The sequence below is a fragment of the Mixophyes fleayi genome, chromosome 2 (assembly GCF_038048845.1).
Source record: "Mixophyes fleayi isolate aMixFle1 chromosome 2, aMixFle1.hap1, whole genome shotgun sequence".
In the NCBI taxonomy this organism is placed as follows: domain Eukaryota; kingdom Metazoa; phylum Chordata; class Amphibia; order Anura; family Limnodynastidae; genus Mixophyes; species Mixophyes fleayi.
The window spans coordinates 35311504-35331307 of NC_134403.1; the positions used below are offsets into that span (position 1 = coordinate 35311504).

Genomic DNA, 19804 nt, shown 5'->3' on the forward strand with positions numbered 1-19804 from the left:
CCATGAGACGGTATCAAAAGCTTTGTGAGCATCTAGATTGACCAGCACATTTGTAGTATTTGCGGTTCCACGCAAAGCAGCAACAGCTGCAATCGCTGAGCGCATGCCTCTGACTGAGTGTCTACCGTGAACAAAACCAAGTTGATGGTCCATTAATAGATAAGGTAGGATGCTTTGGAGTCTATTTGTCATGATATTTGACAAAATCTTAAAATCTAAATTCAACAGAGTAATTGGAATATATGATAACAATACTGGATCTGTTGCTGGCTTCGGAACAAGTGATGTATATGCCGGATTAAACGTAGGGTATATAGGATGTGACCGATGGACAGTTCGATACAAGTCCAGTAATATGGGTGTGACATCTATTTTTAGCAATTTATAGTATTTCCCTGAAAACCCATCAGGGACTGGAACTTTATGGAGTTTGAGATTCAATTGCTGAATTTATTTACCACTATAGGTTGTTTAATTCTATTCAGTATAGTACAATATAACTCGTCAGTTCACGCTTGTGTATAGAATGTGTTCTCTGCTATTTTTTTTGTTTTGTTTTTTCTCATTCTCTGTTTATCTCTAACCATGTCAGAGAAAAGGACAAATCCCAGAACCAAAGCTAATGGGGGGAAATCCATGTTATACTACATGTTTCAAATACCAGTCAAAAATACTAAATGGAAGATCGGAGCCAGATTCCCTATATATGAGGGTCGAGCTTTGCGCATGTCCAGAGGGGATGCTGCCGATATGACTGACCCTACCTGGATTAAAGTGTTAGCTCAGGCCATTGTAGAATTTAAACAACATGCAGCGCGTCCTGCTGTGGTAGGTGAACAAACCTTTCCTAATCCTTCCAAAGGGATTTCTGAAGCAACCCCACTTTCCCTACATACTTTAATCGGGGCGTTTTGGATTCTGTAAATACATTACAGGAACCACCCTGGCTCCAGAATTTTGAGAGGTCTGTACAGGGCATGGCTTGTGTGACTTCCCCGCTAAAAGGTTGTTAGGGAATTCATCAGCCTCCAGGTACCATGCTTACCCTCAGGTACATTTCTTTGGAGACTCTGATTCAGAACCCTCCACTTAGAAGGTGAGATTCAGGGGGACTCGGATTTTGAGAACCTGACTGGATGGGAGGATGACTCCTCTAGCAGACAGGGTGTGGTCAGACAGGTTCTTAAAATTCAAGATGTCAATTTGCTACTCAAAAAAAAACCCAGTTACTTTTCCTTGTTCTTCATGGTTGTCTGAACTCTTGGAAAAGGCTTGCAAAAAAACAGATAGGTTCAACAACTCTTTTTCTGAAACAGGCACAAAAAATGGGAGATTCCCCCAAGAGTGCATGCTTCAATTGCACATTTTACAAAATTCACTTTTTTCCTAATCCTAGTGCTGCTTCTTTAAATTACAGCCGGATAGGGAATGTGAGGACATGTTACAATCCATATTTGTTGCAACAGGCTCATCACTCAGACCCATTACTGCAGCCGCTTGGGAAGTTAAAGCGGTGGAATGAACTAGCCAACTAAGTGAGGGCATACAATCCGGGAAGCCTGGATCGGAATTGACAAAGTTAACGGACCATGTAAATGAAGTAGAGTGTTTGGTTAATGCTGTCTTGGATGCAGGTATAGGTATATCCAGAACCTCTGCTTTAGCAGTCTCAGCCAGGCGTAAAATCTGGCTTCGATCTTGGGAGGCAAATATTGAGTCCAAAAAGACTCTGGAAGCCTTACCTTTTGAAGGGACTGTCCTTTCTTCACCAGAACTGGACAAGATCATCTCTCAGGCCACAGGAGGGAAGAGTTAATTTCTTCCTGTTAATAACCCAAAGCCCATAAGAAAAAGATTCCAGTCCTTTCCCAAAACCCATAAGAAAAATATTCCAGTCCTTTTACTACATGGATAGATCAAGAGGAACTTCCACAAGGACAAAGGTAATAATCAAAAGGGTAAGCAGGCTTGGACGGGCAGATGTCCTGGTTCCAAGCCAGCTGAAAAACAAACCGCATGACTATCCCATTCTCCAACCAAAACACTCCATTTAGTCTCCTGCTCTTTCGGGACCAGTATATCCATTCATCTTTGGAAATGTGGGCGAGAGGCATAGGGGAAAGAGGTTACATACTAAACCTCTTAGGGCCACTGCCAAAGCGGTTCTTTTCCACGCCCCTCTCAGAAACAAGATCAGGAGTCAGGCTTTGCAAGTTGCTAGGCAAAAATGAATAGTACCCTTGGCGCTAAGATACCCAGAAGATACAAACAAATAAAATATGCAATTTTATTGCTGGTGTAAGCAAATGAGTAATAGAAATAGGTTGCAACCTTAAGCAGATATAATATTAATCCCTGTCAGTGGTGAGACATACCACATTTCAAACAACTAACACATAAAGCATTAAATAAGCAAGTGTCATCAATAACCAATATAGCAGTCCTTGGGTCAGAACCAGAACGTATGGAGTAAAGCAGAGTATCCTCTATAGATGATGAATAAATCAGTCTATTATGTAGGAGGCGGTATGCACCAATGGGAAGTCCCAAAAGAACCAGGTGTAGGGTACCTGATCTTCAATCTTTTGGTCTTGGCATAAACAAATCAACAAGCGTAGTTCCCGCAGTTCTCAAAGATAGCAATGTCCAGAATGCAGATTTAATAACAATATAGTCAATAAGGATCGGTGTCAAAAGCGTATCCTCTGCCTATAAACTGGATTAATAGGCAGGTATAGTCGATCTGCTTAGAGCGGTCTGAGGATGTTAGTGAAGCAGAAATTTACCCTGATTAGGGCTAAGATGACTTCCTCTTCCGTGGGCCCTCTTGTCTGTAACGCCGCAGTGAAATGTTGAATGAGTGGAGAAGCTGTTGGGCTGGCCGCAACTTCGTCCGGTCTGGGCATCCGGTCGATGGAAAAATAAAACTGTTTCTTCGTGAGCTTCAATCCGGAGCATGTAGGTAAAACAGATGAAACATTTCTGCAGTGGTTAACCCAACGTGTTTCGCCTTAGGCTTCCTATAGGAGGTTTGCAGGGTTGATGAAAGATTTATAAAGACGTCTTGTTGTACAATTGTCCTCCAAGGCTTTGAAAGTTGTCATTCAATCTGTTGTGGAAGTTAAATAACTGGATGAAGTTGTTTCAATTATTAAATAACAATTGCAATGGTTTTTCTGTGCGATTGCATTTGGTACGCTACAGAGGATTAATTATGCAATCACAATTACAAACACAGCAAATACACTTACATTTGTAAATAGTACACATTTAATAAAGTTACACCACACATCGGTTTATAAGTAAGACTTATAAAGGTTATTTATACAAAGAAAAATTTACATTAAGGGTATTTATGGTTCAGGTCCTGAGAAGTGAATGGTGTTTGGTATTATATTATTCCTCATTTCACCAGAAGAAATCCGGTATTGGTGGCTAAGCGATCACACACTGTGATTGCTTGATAAGATTATTAAAAGATGGATACTCTATAATAATGTAGGCAGCACATGTTAATAGGTTGGTTTAAACTGGATTTAGTTGGTTCCCTCAGGCACTATATGTGCTCAGCTGTTGGGAGTGAGCTGTCCCCACCTTTGGAGAGGAATTCTTTGAACTGACCTATGATCTGCATTGTACTGGACTGACGACCCCTGGACCAATGAATAAAGACCTTAGTTTATCTTTGTGTACATTGTGACATCACTGTTTTTTGTATACTTAAACTACATAAAAAGCTCCTGGACAGTATCATTCACTCCCTTTGCAAGCTCAGACTTCAGGACCAATGGCTGATACCTGGACTCCAGTGCTCTAAGCGTAATGTATTCGGTTGTACTTTCCTGTATTTTGTAATACCTTTTTAAGCATCATCATGGTTTGCGCGTTGGAACCACATTGATTGCATTAGACAATAATTATTGGTAGTGACAATGCGAACATAACACCATGTTGTCATCAGGGGCGATTGTCCCAGTCCCAAAGGAGGGTTTGGGTCACTAATCAAACCTATTGTCACGCTCTAGGGTCTGGAAGAACCCATATGGTCTGCTTGAGTTGATGCTACCCTCTAAGAGGCACAGAGTCTAACGGAGAGGGAGGTATTCACTCAGGATCCCCGCAAGGATTTTGGACTTAGCGGCCCCCTAATGCAGGTCGCGGTTCTCAAGGGTCACAAGCGAGACAGAGAGGAGAACCAAGTCACAGGAGAGCTGAGAACAGGTGTTGGTGGTAGCGCTCTGCAGCAGGCTAGTGCTGAAACACGGATAGCTGGGAGCAGGTATTGGTGATAGTACTCAGCAGCAGCAGGAGAACAGGAGCCAGACTGGAACACGTCTTCACAGGAGAGGAGACCTGAATATTTGGCACTCAGGTAAGGAAACATGTGCTTTAAATAGACAGCGCTGACAGGCAATCAATCATGTGAATGGAAGGAGTTTTGAAAAGGGCTGGTTTTGCACATGCGCAGTTCAAACAGGCAAGATGGCACCCGCCAACGCAAGCCACGGTAGTAAGCGGGTCCGGTGCCTGACACCTATTTCTTGTGTAGAAACAGGATTTGACCTTACATCCCATCTTCAAGTCTCTCAACTTATACTAGGGTGTAGCCAAGTTCAGAATAGTCAGTCTGTTCAGTAATCAATTCCATGGAACCAGGCAAACTTCTCACTTCCTTGATTATAAAAGATACGTATCTTCACATTCCAATATGGGAAGGCCACCAAAACCTTCTTCGGCTTGCAGTGTAAAAATCACATTATCAGTTCAGGGTACTACTCTTTGGTCTGGCTACGGCACCAAGGGTATTTATAAAAGTTATGGCGGTGATGACAACTCTTTTAAGAAAAAAAGGAGTAACTGTCATATCGTACTTGGATGATCTCCTGATAAAGGCAAACTCTGCCTCTCTTCTCCTAACCCATTTGCACTTGACAGAAGAAACACTGGAATAAAGGTTATAAACCATAAAAAATCCAGTCTTCTTCCAGGCCCAGCATATGATTTTTCTGGGTCTCCTCTTCGACAACAGATGTCAGAGTGTTTTAACCAGAGGAGAATAATGGTATCTTATTTCGAAGCAGTGCAGTTTGCACTCTTCCACTCAAGGACATTACAGAAAGAGATTCTAGCCAGGTGGTCAAGGTCCAATCCTCAATTAGCAACAGTTTTTTAAACTGTCGCCACAGACCAGTCAGCCCCTGCTGTGGAGACTGATGACAAAGAATCCCAACCCTTCTCGATATTGGACTATGTTGTTTGGAAACAGATGCCAGTCTACTAGGATAGGGCAGCATGGTGGCTTAGTGGTTAGCACTTCTGTCTCACAGCATTAGGATGATAAGTTTGATTCCTGACCATGGCCTTCTCTGTGCAGTTTGTATGACGTCCCAGTGTTTGCGTGTTTCCTCTGGATGCTCCAGTTTCCTCCCACACTCCAAAAATCTACTAGTAGGTTAATTGGCTACTATTAAATTGCCCTTAGTCTCTCTCGGTCTGTGTGTGTGTGCATGTTAGGAAATTTAGACTAAGCACCAATGGGGCAGGGACTGATGTGAGTTCCCTGTACAGCACTGCGGAATTAGTGGCGCTAAATAAATAAATAGATGATGATGATGATGATGATAGGGTTTGGTCCAAAGAGGAAAATAAATATGGTTGAACTAAGGGTGGTTCTCAGCCCTCTATTGGGGGCTCAGTAACTTTTAAGGTACAGACCCATCCGAAATCAGTCGGACAATCAGCTGTGGCATATATAAATAGTCAAGGAGGGAAGAGAAGAAGTCCTCTGGCGACTAGGGAGGCAGTTAAAACCATGCATTGAGCAGAACATCACGTCACAATGATCTCTGCAGTCTTTATCCCAAGGGTGAAAATTGGGTAGCAGACTTTTTGAGCCGGCAGGAAATTCATCCCGGGAAATGGTCTCTCAATCCTTAAGTGTTCAAACAACTTGTGGAGGGGCTCAGCCAGAGGTCGACATGATGGCCTCTTGGCTTGAACCACAAGGTAGCTCGCTAGTGCATGAGAACCAGAGATGCTCAAGCATTTCTAGTGGATGCTATGACGGTCTCCTGGCAGTACCAGCTAGTGCATCTTTTCCCTCCGATTCCTGTCACCTCAGGTACTGAAAAAGGCCAAAAGAGAGGGTTACTAATAATTCTAGTGGCACCACACTGGCCGAGAAGGTCATAGTATACCGATCTTTTAAGCATGGTGACCGAACCACCATTGTGACTACCTCTCAGAGAAGATCTTCTAAGCTAGGGACCATTTTACCATCAGGATCTAGCTTGGCTGTCTTTGACGGCATTGCGGTTGAGGCCATGTTTCTGCATAAAAAGGGTATTTCTGTGGTTATCCATACTATGAACAGAGCCAGGAAATCAACTTCTTCTAGAAATTACCAGTGTGGAAAGCATACATAACATGTGAAAGACAAGTTGTTCACACTACTTTCTGTAGATTGGCTAGATTATTTCAATTCTTACAGGATGACCTAGATAAAGGATTAGGATTGAGGTTAGTTTCTCTCAAGGTTCAGGTATCTGCATTATCCATCTTCTTCCAGAGAAAACTGTCCACTACACCGGATATCCAGACCTTTCTTCATGTGCAATCTCCCTTCGTTCCACATGTACCACCATGGGATCTGAATTTGATCTTTTCAGCACTACAAAAGTCACTCTTCGAACCTCTGGAAGATCTTGAGTTAAATACCTGTAATGTATCTTCTTTTCTTGCCATTTCTTCTACAAGAAGTCTCATGGATGACGGGTCAATGGGGATGTCAAAGTCACCCAGGATGACAGAAAGGAGGTATCAGGAGAGGCAGTGGGGGAGCTAGGCTGAAAAATTATCAAAAAATTGGGAACTGAGACCTAGGGGGCTTAGCAGTCGATGACTGAGACACGGAGGTGGATGGAGTAGAAGAGATGGATATACAGGACCTCAAATAAGGAGAATGAAAGGCAGGGCTCATGGGAGATGACATGGAAGGTACAATTGGAGAAAAAGAGGATGCCCATACTGCCACCCAGAGGGCTATCAGGTCTAATGGAGTGAGTGAAGGAGAAGCCTCCATAGGAGAGTGCAGTAGGGGAAGCAGTGTCATGGAAGAGAGCCAGGTTTCGGTGATGGCAAATCGCCTGAGAAATCTGATTACATGTGTCAAAGTTGCATTTCTTGAACTGAATCACCTAACAAAATAACATAAATCCGTAATTAAGCTTTTGTTGCATTATAGTTGATGGATGGGACTAATAGCTAGACAGTCACTCAATGTAATTACATTGCAATCATCCAGGAAAAACATGATTGATTTTTTTATGGAAACTCATGGTATTCAATGACTGCAATAGTCTGACTGTGCAGTAGTGGGGGTGACAGGAAACATTGTACCTCAATTGTTCAGCTCTCCCACTAAACCAGTACATCTGTGACCATTTGCTGTCAAACCAGCCACAGATCCAGTCACAATGGGTTTGCCAGACAACTGGATAACAGGTTGTTTCTCCAGAATGCTTGAGAAAGATTGAGAAGTATAGAAGGTACGAGGAGTTGAAGTACTGTGCACTATGATTATGGATAAATAGATTTGGTAAGGTTGCTGTTATGCAGAGCACTACTCCATGAAGCCGTTTATTATATGTGCAATGTGGGCTAAGTATGGGAGCTATGTTTGCGGGTAGTTGTATTCCTTGTAGATGTTAAGAGTATGGTAGAGAAGTAGCTCAAACAAATACTGTAACATTGATTAATGAATATTGGGATTTGTGTTTATTATAATGTAAAATGTGAGTCTCTATATAATGTTACAGATTAAATGTAAAAATGTGAGTCTCTATATGTCACAGATTAAACAAAGTCAGCTATAACTTTTATCTACTATACCTGTAAAGAGAAAACTTTCAGTTTTATTTACTAACTAGTACAGAGATTAAACTGGGAGGGGGGACTAAATATTTTGTTTAGAAGTTAAAATTTCCATAAATCAATCAATAATTGATTCTTGAAACCCTGCAATCTATTAAACATCAATTTATTTTAAAATCAGGTGGTCCGGAGAGACTTTTTCTCCACTGAGCAAAATCATCCTGTTTTCCATTCATCTAAATGGGCAGAAAGGCCCTTGAAATGCATTGCTGCTAAAAATGAATAGGAAAAGCTCAACCAATCACAAGCAACGCTTACATGGTGGCAGCTTGTTTGGTTGAGCAGGTACCAATCTCCAGTCCAAAACCAAGAAAATACTGTGGGACTGTTCTAGAAGACCCTTTTCAGCCCTTGCAAAATTAGTTTATTCAAATTGGTAAAAATGGCTCCTGCACAGGGGCTGGCTGGGCATTTGGCCCAGAGTGGGCTAACTTGGCTTGGGTAACCTGTATTTTTTTTCTCCTTTAAAATGTTTCTAATAGGCTGCTGAGTCAAGTCTTGCCCCTGGGCAAAAATTTACCAACCAGCCCATGCACCTTCACCCAATCTGAAATCTGTTCTAAGTCTACAAACCTTGTTGAGCCAGGATAAATACAAGCAGGTTTTAATTAAGGTCCCCCACTGTCAGGCGCCGGCTGGCAAGTTTCAGCCCGGGGGGGGCGCACAGGCGGCCGCATCACATGACACGCGATGCGGCTGCATCATGATGACGTGGCCACATCGCATGTCATGTGATGCGGCCGCCTGTGCGCTGACGCGGCCGCATCACGTGACAAGTGATGCGGCCGCCGGTAATATTCAGGCAATATTTCATCCACGGGGGGAGGCGCAGCCGGCCCGAACAGTCATTAGACTGAGCGGCCTGGGGGGGGCGGTGCCCCCCTGTCCACTGTGTATTTTTATAGACCAATTGCTAGCCCAAACTGGCATAACCCTCGAAAAGAACTATAGCTACTTCTTCAAATTAGTACAAATGGCCCCTGCGCTCACTTTGCCACCTGATTAGATGTACAAATCCTGGCAGGTTACGTTAAACACAGGTGGATTTTCTTATAAGGAAATCCTCTCAGTGAATTTCTGCTGTCAAATTGCAGTCCCAAAATGGTTTAAATCATGAAAATAAAAGAGAATGATAGTGCCTGGTGGTGTATTCTATGGGGGGTATTCAATTGTCGGCGGGATTGCCGAAAATCCCGCGGTCCGCGCATGATTACCGATATTACGGTAATCGTGCGCGGAAAAAACGTTAATACAGTAATTTACTCGCTGGATTTCATGAGCTGCAATCCAGATGGGTGAGTACCGTTTTAACGATAATATTTTTTGAGCGCTGGATTTTCGGCGATCCCGCCGACAATTGAATATACCCCTATATATGGATCAAACCAAATTCATAGATTACACCAAGTCCAAATGAAATAATTGAGAAAGAACAAGATGTGTAGATAACATAAGGCAGAATTCAAGAGCAAATAAGTTACCACAATCGAATAAAATTAAAATAGTGTGTATGTATGTATGTGTGTTTCACCTTTGTCACCTAGTAGTCATTTATCTTACACGCACATGTAGCAGGGGATTTCCAACCACACCCACAGTCTCGTCAAAGGGATTTTCCACAGTGTACTTTCCCACCATTACTCATTCGCATTACTCAAATACTATTATTACTGCCAAATTTCCCCCAACGTATACGGTTTCACCAAAGATCACGGTAATTTTCGATTATGAAGGAAAAATAACCGAAATTTTCTTCAATAAATCTAATTATGTGTATTAAAGGCGTCAGTACGTCACGTAGCCGCTCTCGTCAGCAGTAGTTTCGCTTTAAGCTGAAGGGAGAAGAGGTAAGATGGCGCCATGTTATAAGGAAGGCTTCGTGTGATTAACGTGGCCCGCTCTGAATACCACGGTGACCGACTGGGGGGATATACAAACAAACACAGACATCACAGTATTAAACGAACGCGAGAGAGCGCCCGGCGGCAGCAAGTACGGCGAGAAAACCGCCTCGGACATTTTCCCCCACCAGAAACAAAATGGCGGCGCGGACCTGGGAGCCCGTTTCTGACAGAAAATTGTGACAGAAAAAACGGCGGGTAGTAAGTGGGTCCACAGAGTCGGTCACCTCGGCCGGACAATGACTTAAACCCAGTGCATCCAAACGTAGCCAGTTATTTCACTAATAATCCAATGTCTCTCCACAACTTATAGTTGAACCTAACAATCATTTCAGGTCAGTTGGCAACGTCCTCATAAATGCTTTATCTAAAACATAAAAGATTAAACGCCCGTGAGACACGTCTGTAATACTTTTAAGAATACGCAATGAGGAAACGCCCCTACCCCCTCCCCTGTTTCCTCTCCTCGCCTCTATGGGGAGGGACATGACATATACGAAACGCATATATATACATGACGTTGGAGACGGACAATCTTAACATTTTTGCAACACACCATGTTCTGGAAGGATTTTTGTAGCCTGTCGTTTGGTGAAACTGCGCTGCGTTGCTGCAGGTATGTGCGTCTGCTGTGTGCGCCTGCGCGTTCCTGCAGATGTGTGTGTGCGTCTGCTCTGCTGCAGGTATGTGCGCCTACGTGTTCCTGCAGATGTGTGTGTGTGCGCGTCTGTCTCACTAGGGAGTCTACAGGCGTTTTCCAGCTTCTCTACTTTGTGTCTTTAGTTTTCAGGGCATGCTGGGACTTTGTATTTGTCAACCTGTGCTTTAATCATTTTGTGGAATATATTACAATATTTAAGAGCTATTTCTAGGAAACCCACCCACTTTTTTTTTATTTTGATTGTTATATAAAGTTAAACTGTTGGTGCATACATTTTGGAGGTTAGGATTTGAGCCCTTTATAATATTTATGTAATATTACACTGATTATACCATTGCCATGTGTAAAACTGTGGTGGATGTGTTTGTTTTTTGTTTTTTTTTGGTTTTCTGTATCCTTGTTTTTTATAAAATTGAAGAATTTGAATTATCCAAGTTCATCATTTTGAATTGTGTCACTATCGCCTACGCCCTAGGTTCCCACAGTGGGCGCCGCGGCTCACAGGGGTGCCGTGGCCAGGAGGAGAGGAAAAAAGAAGGGGGGGGGGGGGGGAACGTAACAATCCGGCGGCGGCCGGGACCCAGCATCCTCCTGCCTCCGCGCTTCTCACTGAATGTCGGGCGTGATGTCATCACGTCCAACATTCAGCTGGAGAGAGGATGCTGTGTCCCAGGCACTGCCGAATTGATAAAATAGAATAAAGAAGGTCAAGTATTGTAAGTAAAGAAACTGAAGGAAATGGTGATAGGAAATAGCAGTGGAGGGGCAAAAGAATGAAGGAGGGCGCAGAGTGTGTGTGTGGATGAATGGGGCACAGAGTGTGTGTGTGGATGAATGGGGCACAGAGAGTGTGTGTGTGTGTGTGGATGAATGGGGCACAGAGTGTGTGTGTGTGTGGATGAATGGGGCACAGAGTGTGTGTGGTGGATTAAGGAGGGCACTGTGTGTGTGTGTGTGTGTGTGGATTATTCTTTGACAGAAATATAATTGAAAATAAATATAAAAATATTCTTTTCCCTTGGATTTATGTGTATTATTTTTGGATACAGCTAAATAAGTATTTCTGTCCTGACCTAAATACTTATTACGTTTTTTTGCCCCAACTTTGGAGGGGTGCCTTGAAAAAATTATGGAGATTCTAAGGGTGCCGCGAACTTCAAAAGTTTGGGAACCACTGACCTACGCTCTTAAGTTAAAATGTGCATAATAAATCATCACTAATTATATAGCACCACTAATTCCACAGCGCTGTACATAGAACTCGCTCACATCAGTCCCTGCCCCATTGGAGCTTACAGTCTAAATTCCCTAACATACACACACACAGACCGAGAGAGGTCAATTTTGATAGCAGCCAATTAACCTATTAGTATGTTTTTGGATTGTGGGAGGAAACCCACGCAAACACAGGGAGAACATACAAACTCAACACAGATAAGGCCATGGTCGGGAATTGAATTCATGACCCCAGTGCTGTGAGGCAAAAGTGCTAACCAGTAGGCTACAATATATAGACCTTTGTCTCCTATTCTTTTCCCTTGCGCTCTTTTTCTCATGTGCTCCTTCTCCTTTTCTCTTGCCCTTTTTTCGCGTGCTCTTTTTCATTTGCGCCTGCTATCGATCTTTCTCTTTTGCACCCTCCTTTTCTCTGTAAGTATGCATGATATATGTGAATAATTTATTTTCAAGTTTCCCTTGAAACATGATCTAAGCAATGCTTAGAGCACCATTTCTATGACCACTATAAGGGCTCATTCACAATAAGTAGAACACATGAAAATGGCCATGCGATGTAGTGAGGGGCTTTTTCTAATACTTTCCATTCCATTGTGTTAATGCATGAGAAATAGGCACTGTTTAACCACCTCATATCCATTATATACAGCACATCATCACCATAAGTCTTATGCAACACTCCTTTTCATTGGTGCACAGGGATTCACACTAAATACCAAGGATTACTCCTCCTTCCCTCCCCTGTTTGTCTACCTTATTTGTACTGTTCTATGTATGGTGTTTAGGGGTATTTACACATAAGCATGGATGAAAACACTGCTCGCATTTATCTTCAGGTGTGGAAGCCTCCAGCATTTCATCCATTGATATGACAGCATTTCCATGCAATTATTTCAGTTGGCTTTAGCCAGTGGAGGCTGCCATTTTGTGGGCTGAGCCAGCACTTAGTGCCTCATTGTTATCACTGATTCCTAGTCAATGGATAGGCTGCATTGTTATGAATCTTGGATAAGGCCATACCTCCACTGTGGAGGCAGCAGGGGCTTTCCAGTTCCCCTTTAAGGGGCATATTAAATTGTTGGTGTTATAGCCAAAAATCTTGCGGCGCACGCACTATTACCGTCACTACGGTAATAGTGCGTGTAAATACTGTTATTACGGTAGTTTTGACGCTGGGTTTCAGCTCGCAGCTCCCTGAGCCGCGAGCTGAAATCCAGCTTACTATTACCGTAATTACGGTAATAGTATTAACGTCCAATTGAATATGCCCCTATGACTATATTTATAACTTTTTCTGTAAGCTTTCAATATGTTATATTGCAACCTTATATATATTTGCATTGATTCATTCTGTGAAGCAATAGTGTTTTAACAAAGAATCTTCTGTTTTTTAAACACATTTATTTTTTTTCCCTTTTAGGTTCTGAGATCCTGCAGCTTCTTTTCTATTTCTGCCCATCTGTCACAAACATTTTTTTTCTTTTGTTTGATCATAATTTATCATGCAAGGCTAAACGCCCACAAAAAGGAGGGGGAAGTCTGTTTCTAGGGGGTAGTTGTGTGCAATAAAGTAGCCTATTTATAATGTATAGCATTCAGTTATTCATGTCATGGTCACCTTTTATAGTTTTACACTCTAAAAAATGTAGCACTGACAAATTAGCAAGTCCTTTTCCTACTTAATTTGTTATATATGTTTTTCTTTCACATTACTGCATGCTAGGGCAGCCTTTAAATGCACAAAGGTTAATTAGCTGCCATGATATGCCACCTGAGTTCTAAGTACCTTCATCTGCTTTTTGGCTACCAGTGGAAACCTTTGTGGTGCTTGGTTAATATACTAATGAAGCCGAAAGATGCGTAAAGTGGCAAAAAAATGGTTTTGGAAAACACACACTTGATAATATTATACACTTGGGTATATTAGTGTGGTGCTTGGCCATTGAAAGATTCAAAATATATATTATACAAAAAACAACTTAATTGCTTTTACTTGTATGATCTTTTATAAAACACAAGACCTTTAATTTCAGATTACAAGTTTCTTTAACAGTATGTGTATTACAAAAAAGAAATTATTCATTTTCATGCCAGGCGTGTTATTATTTTACCATGGTAGCTATTAGTAGGTACAAAGCTACCTCCTAGAGACAGACTTCCCCAACCTTTCTTTTTTACTAGCTCATAATATATTATGGAGATTTTGAACAGCAGCCCGTTCTTGGCAAAGCTGATGAAATCTAGTCCAAGTATGGACAGTATTACCCTTGGACCCTCGTGTGAACTCTACAGAATTTCCACTTTTTCTAAATTTCCTGCCAATGCGCCAGTCTCTGAGCGCAGTCTTGCTAAAGCAGGGTTTTGTTATACCGGCACAAATGATAAAGTAAAATGCTTCAGCTGCGGCCTAATGCTGGATAACTGGAAGAAGGGAGACAATGCAATCGAAAAACACAAAAAACTATATCCAAGTTGTAGTTTCATCCAGAATGCTCCTTCTGTAAACCTCGGAGCATCCATGTATTCAGCCTTTTCACCTCCTACTTCTATAAGCTGTCAGACAAATTCTGCCTCTTCTGATGATGATGTGAAGTTTATCAGTGGATCATTCACAAGTACTCCCCATGATTCCATTACATCAAGGATGGTTGAAGATTTGTCTCATCTAAGGGGCAGCGACAGCATTTCCTATATGTACACGGAAGAAGCAAGGCTCGGGACTTACACAAATTGGCCTCTAACCTTTCTCACTTCTTCTGAACTTGCAAAAGCCGGATTCTACTACATAGGTCCTGGAGACAAAGTAGCTTGCTTTGCTTGTGATGGAAAGCTAAATAATTGGGAACCTAAAGATAATGCCATGTCTGAGCACCGTAGGCATTTTCCAAATTGTCCATTTGTGAGCAGTAGTGCAAAGCCGTCCTTGAGGTCAAGCGTTTCAAACGTCAGCATGCAGACCACCTCCTCCCGGCTAAAAACCTTTTTAAACTGGCCGACCAGAATCCCAGTGACGCCAGTAAAACTAGCAGAAGCTGGATTTTACTATGTTGGTAAGTACTGTTCATCACGAATTATGCAAGCATAAGTTATACTTGCATTCGACTTGAGACTTATTTTGTTTTGTTATAGGACGGAATGATGATGTCAAGTGCTTCTGTTGCGATGGTGGTTTGAGGTGTTGGGAATCTGGAGATGATCCATGGGTTGAACATGCCAAATGGTTTCCACGGTATGTATTTCTCATTAATAATGTAATGAATATCCAAAACGGCCATTGCTGACACGAATTCAATTATTTACGAAGACTGACGATTGTGTTTGAATTCAGCTACTTATTTTACCTCCTCCCAAATTGGTGACCCCTACCATCTCCCCTTGGTGTGCAGTATTTGGGAAATGGTGTTTCCCCTTGCTCTGCCTGATGCCTCACGCAGCAGTTTGTGTGCAATGCCCCACCACTCTGGAATACTGCTGAAGAATTGAAATCCCATTCGCTTGTATCCCACTTCTGGTTTGAATACTGGAAAGGGGGCAATATTGCAATGTCATTTAGGCGTTTGTATGACTGATCTGCTGAAGATGGCCACTGCTTGCTATATTCCTCAGGGTTCAAGTACTTTGTCTTGATAAAGCCAAGATAACGAATCGCTATCTGCTACTGCTATTTTAATCACATTTTGCAAAATTTATGCACAAAGCACTTAGTTTTAAATTGTTTCTATTACATACACAATCAGGAGGTTGTTGTATATATATATTTTTTATTTGCTTAATTTCTGTTTTGCCAACATGGCAAGGGCTTATGAGGAAAATGCCCAAGAGAGTAAAACACGGCACAGCTTGGGAGTAGAGATGGGCAGATTAACACGCAAATGAAATGGGCAAACTTGGCCATATCAGAACCATTATTATTATTCACAAGGCACTAAACAATGTATAAATAAAATGCGAATGAGGGACACGGTCACACAAAGTATTTACTTACAGTTTAAAGGGCAGGATTGTTGAGTTTGTCAGCTAATGCAAAAGCTGGTTTAGCCATTAAATTGGTTGGATCACTTTACTTATGAAAGTTACACTTATATTGGAATGTTCATGATTTTCTTTTTCTTTCAGGTGTGACTATTTGCTGCAGGTCAGAGGTCAGAGTTTTGTTCAGGATATTCAAGAGAAATACCCACATCTTCTAGATCAGGTGTGAATAAAAAACATTTGTCACTCAAATCTGTAATGAATACATAAAAAAATAATCTTAATGTATGATTATGCTTTTGTTGTTGAAGGAATAGGCTGGTGTAATTCTATTAATTATAATCCAGTATCTTATTATATATTTTATTTATATATCCCACTCCGTGTAATCATGTAAAGAAGGCAACCATATCCATATTGACTTTGAGTTGCATAATGTAAACTTTCTTATCTTTTTGTGTTTTTAGTTTTGTGTGCAATTGGTTTTGCTGATTGCTTTCCACCCAACCTTTTCAAAGACTCCTGTCATTAATTATTAGGGTGAGCCCTTTGAAGGCTTGTTTCTCCCAAACTCATCAAATCATAGGCACAGTGGTTAGCATTGCTGCCTAGCTGCAATAGACCCTTTATAAAGAATAATAATTTTAAGCTATACAAAGAGTGAGGTGTATTTTCAGTTAATTATTTTTTGACCATTTAAAATTAAAAACTAACTGTTCCTTTAATTAACTTTGTTTTTATTTTATTTTTTTCTCGCCAGTTGTTGTCCACATCAGATATACATAACAACGAAACCCAGTACCCACCTAGTAAGTACATTTCAGTAAGGCGGTTGTTGATTTTAGTTGGGCAGGGTGCACTGACTAATCAGATGTTCAGAGGCTGCTCAGCTACCACCTAATCCCCATCCCTCTACTTGTGTATGATTTTTATTTACTGCTGCCTGCTATGGGTTACTGCATGATACAGCAACTTGAATAGCTTGATGACATCAGATCTCTGCCTGGGACCATATGCTGCACATTTTAGTTGGAAATTACTCTACAAAATGTGTTTTTAGTCTTGCTGAACGCAAATATTTATTCATGCAGTTTTTTAAATTCTAAAGTGATCATTATCGTTCACACTGTTATGCATAGATAGCATATACCATATCCCCAAAATTAGTTTGTTTATTTTAAGTTTCCTAAAAATGAAGTCCGATTGGCATCTTATAATCTTTATATATATTTTTTTCTTACTTTAGTTATTCGCTTGGGCAATGAGAACAGCCAGGACGATGAAGTCTACATGAACACCACTTTGGTTCAAAATGTGCTAATGATGGGTTTTAATCGCAGATTAGTTAAGGAAACTGTAACGAGTAAAATATTAACATCTGGGGAGAATTACAAGGAAATTGATGACCTCTTAAACGATCTAGATTGTGCACAGAAAGCACAAACGGAAGAAGAGAGAGACAGACAGTCCGAGCAAAATTCATCAGGTAATGCTGAGTGTCTTGTCTGGTGTCGTCACAATGTCCCTAAAACATTCTGTGTCTCATCCCTCAGCGATGTCCGTAAGTCTACTGAATTTAAAGGCTCAATATTGGTTTGCCCCCACAAATTGGCTGCCTCCCCTCAGAGTAGATGATGGACACACCTTATATGGCATTTACTTTCAGACCATAGCTCCCAGTCCTGATATGATACTAACTTTGTTTTATATAGTCTAGTAAAACACCTTTAACTTCTTTGAAAAGCTTTTTTAACTAGGGCTTTGAGGTTTATTAATGTATATGTGGGGAGCAGATGCAAATAATGTTGTTTTCTGCAAATATTTATCCTGTTTACTCATGGTAGGAACCTGTCCCTTACAGTCATCCAAGATACAGTATTTAACAGGGGATTGAAGCTTGCTGGTCCGGCGGTCTTTGTATTCTTATAGCGAGTATTCAGTACTATTTCTCAGTGCTTTCAGCAGAAGTCGATGTCCCACGTCCACTCCATGGCTCTGCAGCAGGAGATATATAAATAGAATCCAAGATGACTCTTGTTGGACAAATGCTTAGAATCGCTTTAAAGTTCGTTCTGTTACTACAACTGGACAGTTGTTGGCATCTTGAATTCTAAGCAATGGGTTTTGAAGAATTGTGATCAGTACTTAATCTGTGGGTGCCACTTTCAGGGTTCTAGATCCACACTAATCATTGCATCCCTTCTTGGCCTGTTTTATCTTGTCATACTCAAGTATGTGATATATGGGCATCTGTCAAATGCATCTTATTTCTAATTTGTCATTTATATGTTTCTCCTCTTTTTTAATCTTTTTAGATGAAATAAATGTAATCCGGAAAAGTCGGCTTGCATTGTCACAAAACATGACAAAATGCCTTATAATTATGGATGACCTGCTCTCCTCAATGATCATAAACTCTTCTGAGTATGATGCCATTAAACACAAAACTCCACCAGCTCTACAAGCCCAAGAACTAATCGACACTATTTTAAAGAAAGGAAGAAATGCAGTTGAAGCTTTCACAAAGAGTCTTCATACACATGAACCAAGTCTACATAGAGAATTATTACGTACGTTTTAAAAGGGTTTTCTTTTATATAATTGTATTATATTGGAAGGATCTCTACCAAAATAACACAATACTTTGAAAAATTTGAAAACAAACTTTGTATATACATGCTAGTTAAATACTTTCAACTCTAGTTTAATTGTTTTTATACATTTGCGATACCGGCTTATTAAAAGCAAGTGAAAATAATATATGTGTAAATTATGAGTTTTGATGTTCAGTTCAGTGTTAAATATAAAAACGTGTTCACTGTAAGGACTAACCAATCCCTACTGTACATATTTCATATTAGAAGTCAAAACTCCTCAGTGACTTCTAATATACTTATAATTTCAAATCTAACCTTGAGAAGCGACTGATATTATATTCTAAAGCAGTTTTAGAGTCTAAAACTTATGTTGGTTTTTTTTGTTCTTGTTTTAGTGGAACAATCACTGACCTATCCAACAGCAGATAATTATTCAGGTAAATATCTAGCTTTCTGTTTAATACACTGCTTGCATTCTGATGTTAAATTGTACTCTACAACCATCTGTCATTTACTAAAAGGGGTTATACACTTGGAAAACCCCTTTTAACTTTTCCCCTGCATACAGTAGATTTGAACACCACAAAACCAATGCTGAAATGCATTGGTTTTCCATATTTCTTCTCTGCACGGAAAATGAAGCCCTAACAAACCATCCATAGCTCTACAATAGAGCTTTGTCCCCTATGCCAATAGCTGCAAAACTGTAACGGTGTATGTAGGGGGAAAGTTTAAGAGGGGTTTGTCCAAAAGGGGACAACTCGTTTTAAAACTTACTGTTCACTTGGTATTGTACAATTTTAGGTGCAATTTTTTGTTTTTATACATTGATGCACTATTTATATTTTTATGCTGATTTATTTTCTAGATTTACCAATGGAAGAACAATTGAGAAGGCTGCAGGAAGAACGGACCTGTAAAATTTGCATGGATCAAGAAGTATCGATTGTGTTCATCCCGTGTGGCCATTTGGTAGTTTGTAAGGACTGTGCACCATCCCTTCGGAAATGCCCAATTTGCAGAGGCATAATCAAAGGCACAGTTCGCACCTTTCTTTCATGAAATGGGACACTTGGGCGCTTAAACACTTTCATCGTAACGGATGTGTTTAGTAGACTCAAGTAGCACTATAATGTGTTATCTGTAAATACAAACTTTGAAAAGTGATATGAATGCCTGTAACTAAATCCAGTTTTTTATTTAATAAAAAAACAAAAACTAAGTTAAATGTCTTATTGGTGTGTTTTTTTTTTCTTTACATTGCTTTGTACCTTGTTCTTAATTTCTTACATATGGTATTTTACATATAAGACAGTCTAACCACGATTAAAGTAAAATTCAGCAGTGATATCTGGTAAAATAATGGTTGGTTTAGAGCTCCATGTCACTTGAGCATTGTCTGTCTAAAGTCTTGTTCAGTTTACAAATATATAATTTATGCTCTGTCCTTGGTCGATGAGAAATAAAGAACCACCCTGGTTGAGCATCCTTTAATGGTTCATATG

General features: G+C 40.6%; 1 protein-coding gene across 1 annotated transcript; it reads left to right on the forward strand.

The window, feature by feature from the left end:
- The first annotated feature begins 10342 nt into the window (after positions 1-10342).
- BIRC2 (baculoviral IAP repeat containing 2) lies at positions 10343-19519 on the forward strand. Its single transcript, XM_075198791.1, has 9 exons — positions 10343-10449; positions 13151-14780; positions 14860-14959; positions 15847-15925; positions 16463-16511; positions 16949-17188; positions 18018-18272; positions 18695-18736; positions 19168-19519. Exons 2-9 carry the CDS (start codon positions 13925-13927, stop codon positions 19359-19361), a joined length of 1815 nt encoding a protein of 604 aa, XP_075054892.1. The 5' UTR covers positions 10343-10449; positions 13151-13924; the 3' UTR covers positions 19362-19519.
- Positions 19520-19804: the final 285 nt, after the last annotated feature.

Bases quoted from the DNA above. Each gene is read 5' to 3' on its own strand.
- BIRC2 (XM_075198791.1), top strand. From the start codon at position 13,925: ATGGAGATTTTGAACAGCAGCCCGTTCTTGGCAAAGCTGATGAAATCT. The intron at 16,512-16,948 runs GTAAGTACATTT...TTCTTACTTTAG, and splicing joins CGAAACCCAGTACCCACCTA to TTATTCGCTTGGGCAATGAG. The intron at 17,189-18,017 runs GTAATGCTGAGT...TAATCTTTTTAG, and splicing joins GTCCGAGCAAAATTCATCAG to ATGAAATAAATGTAATCCGG.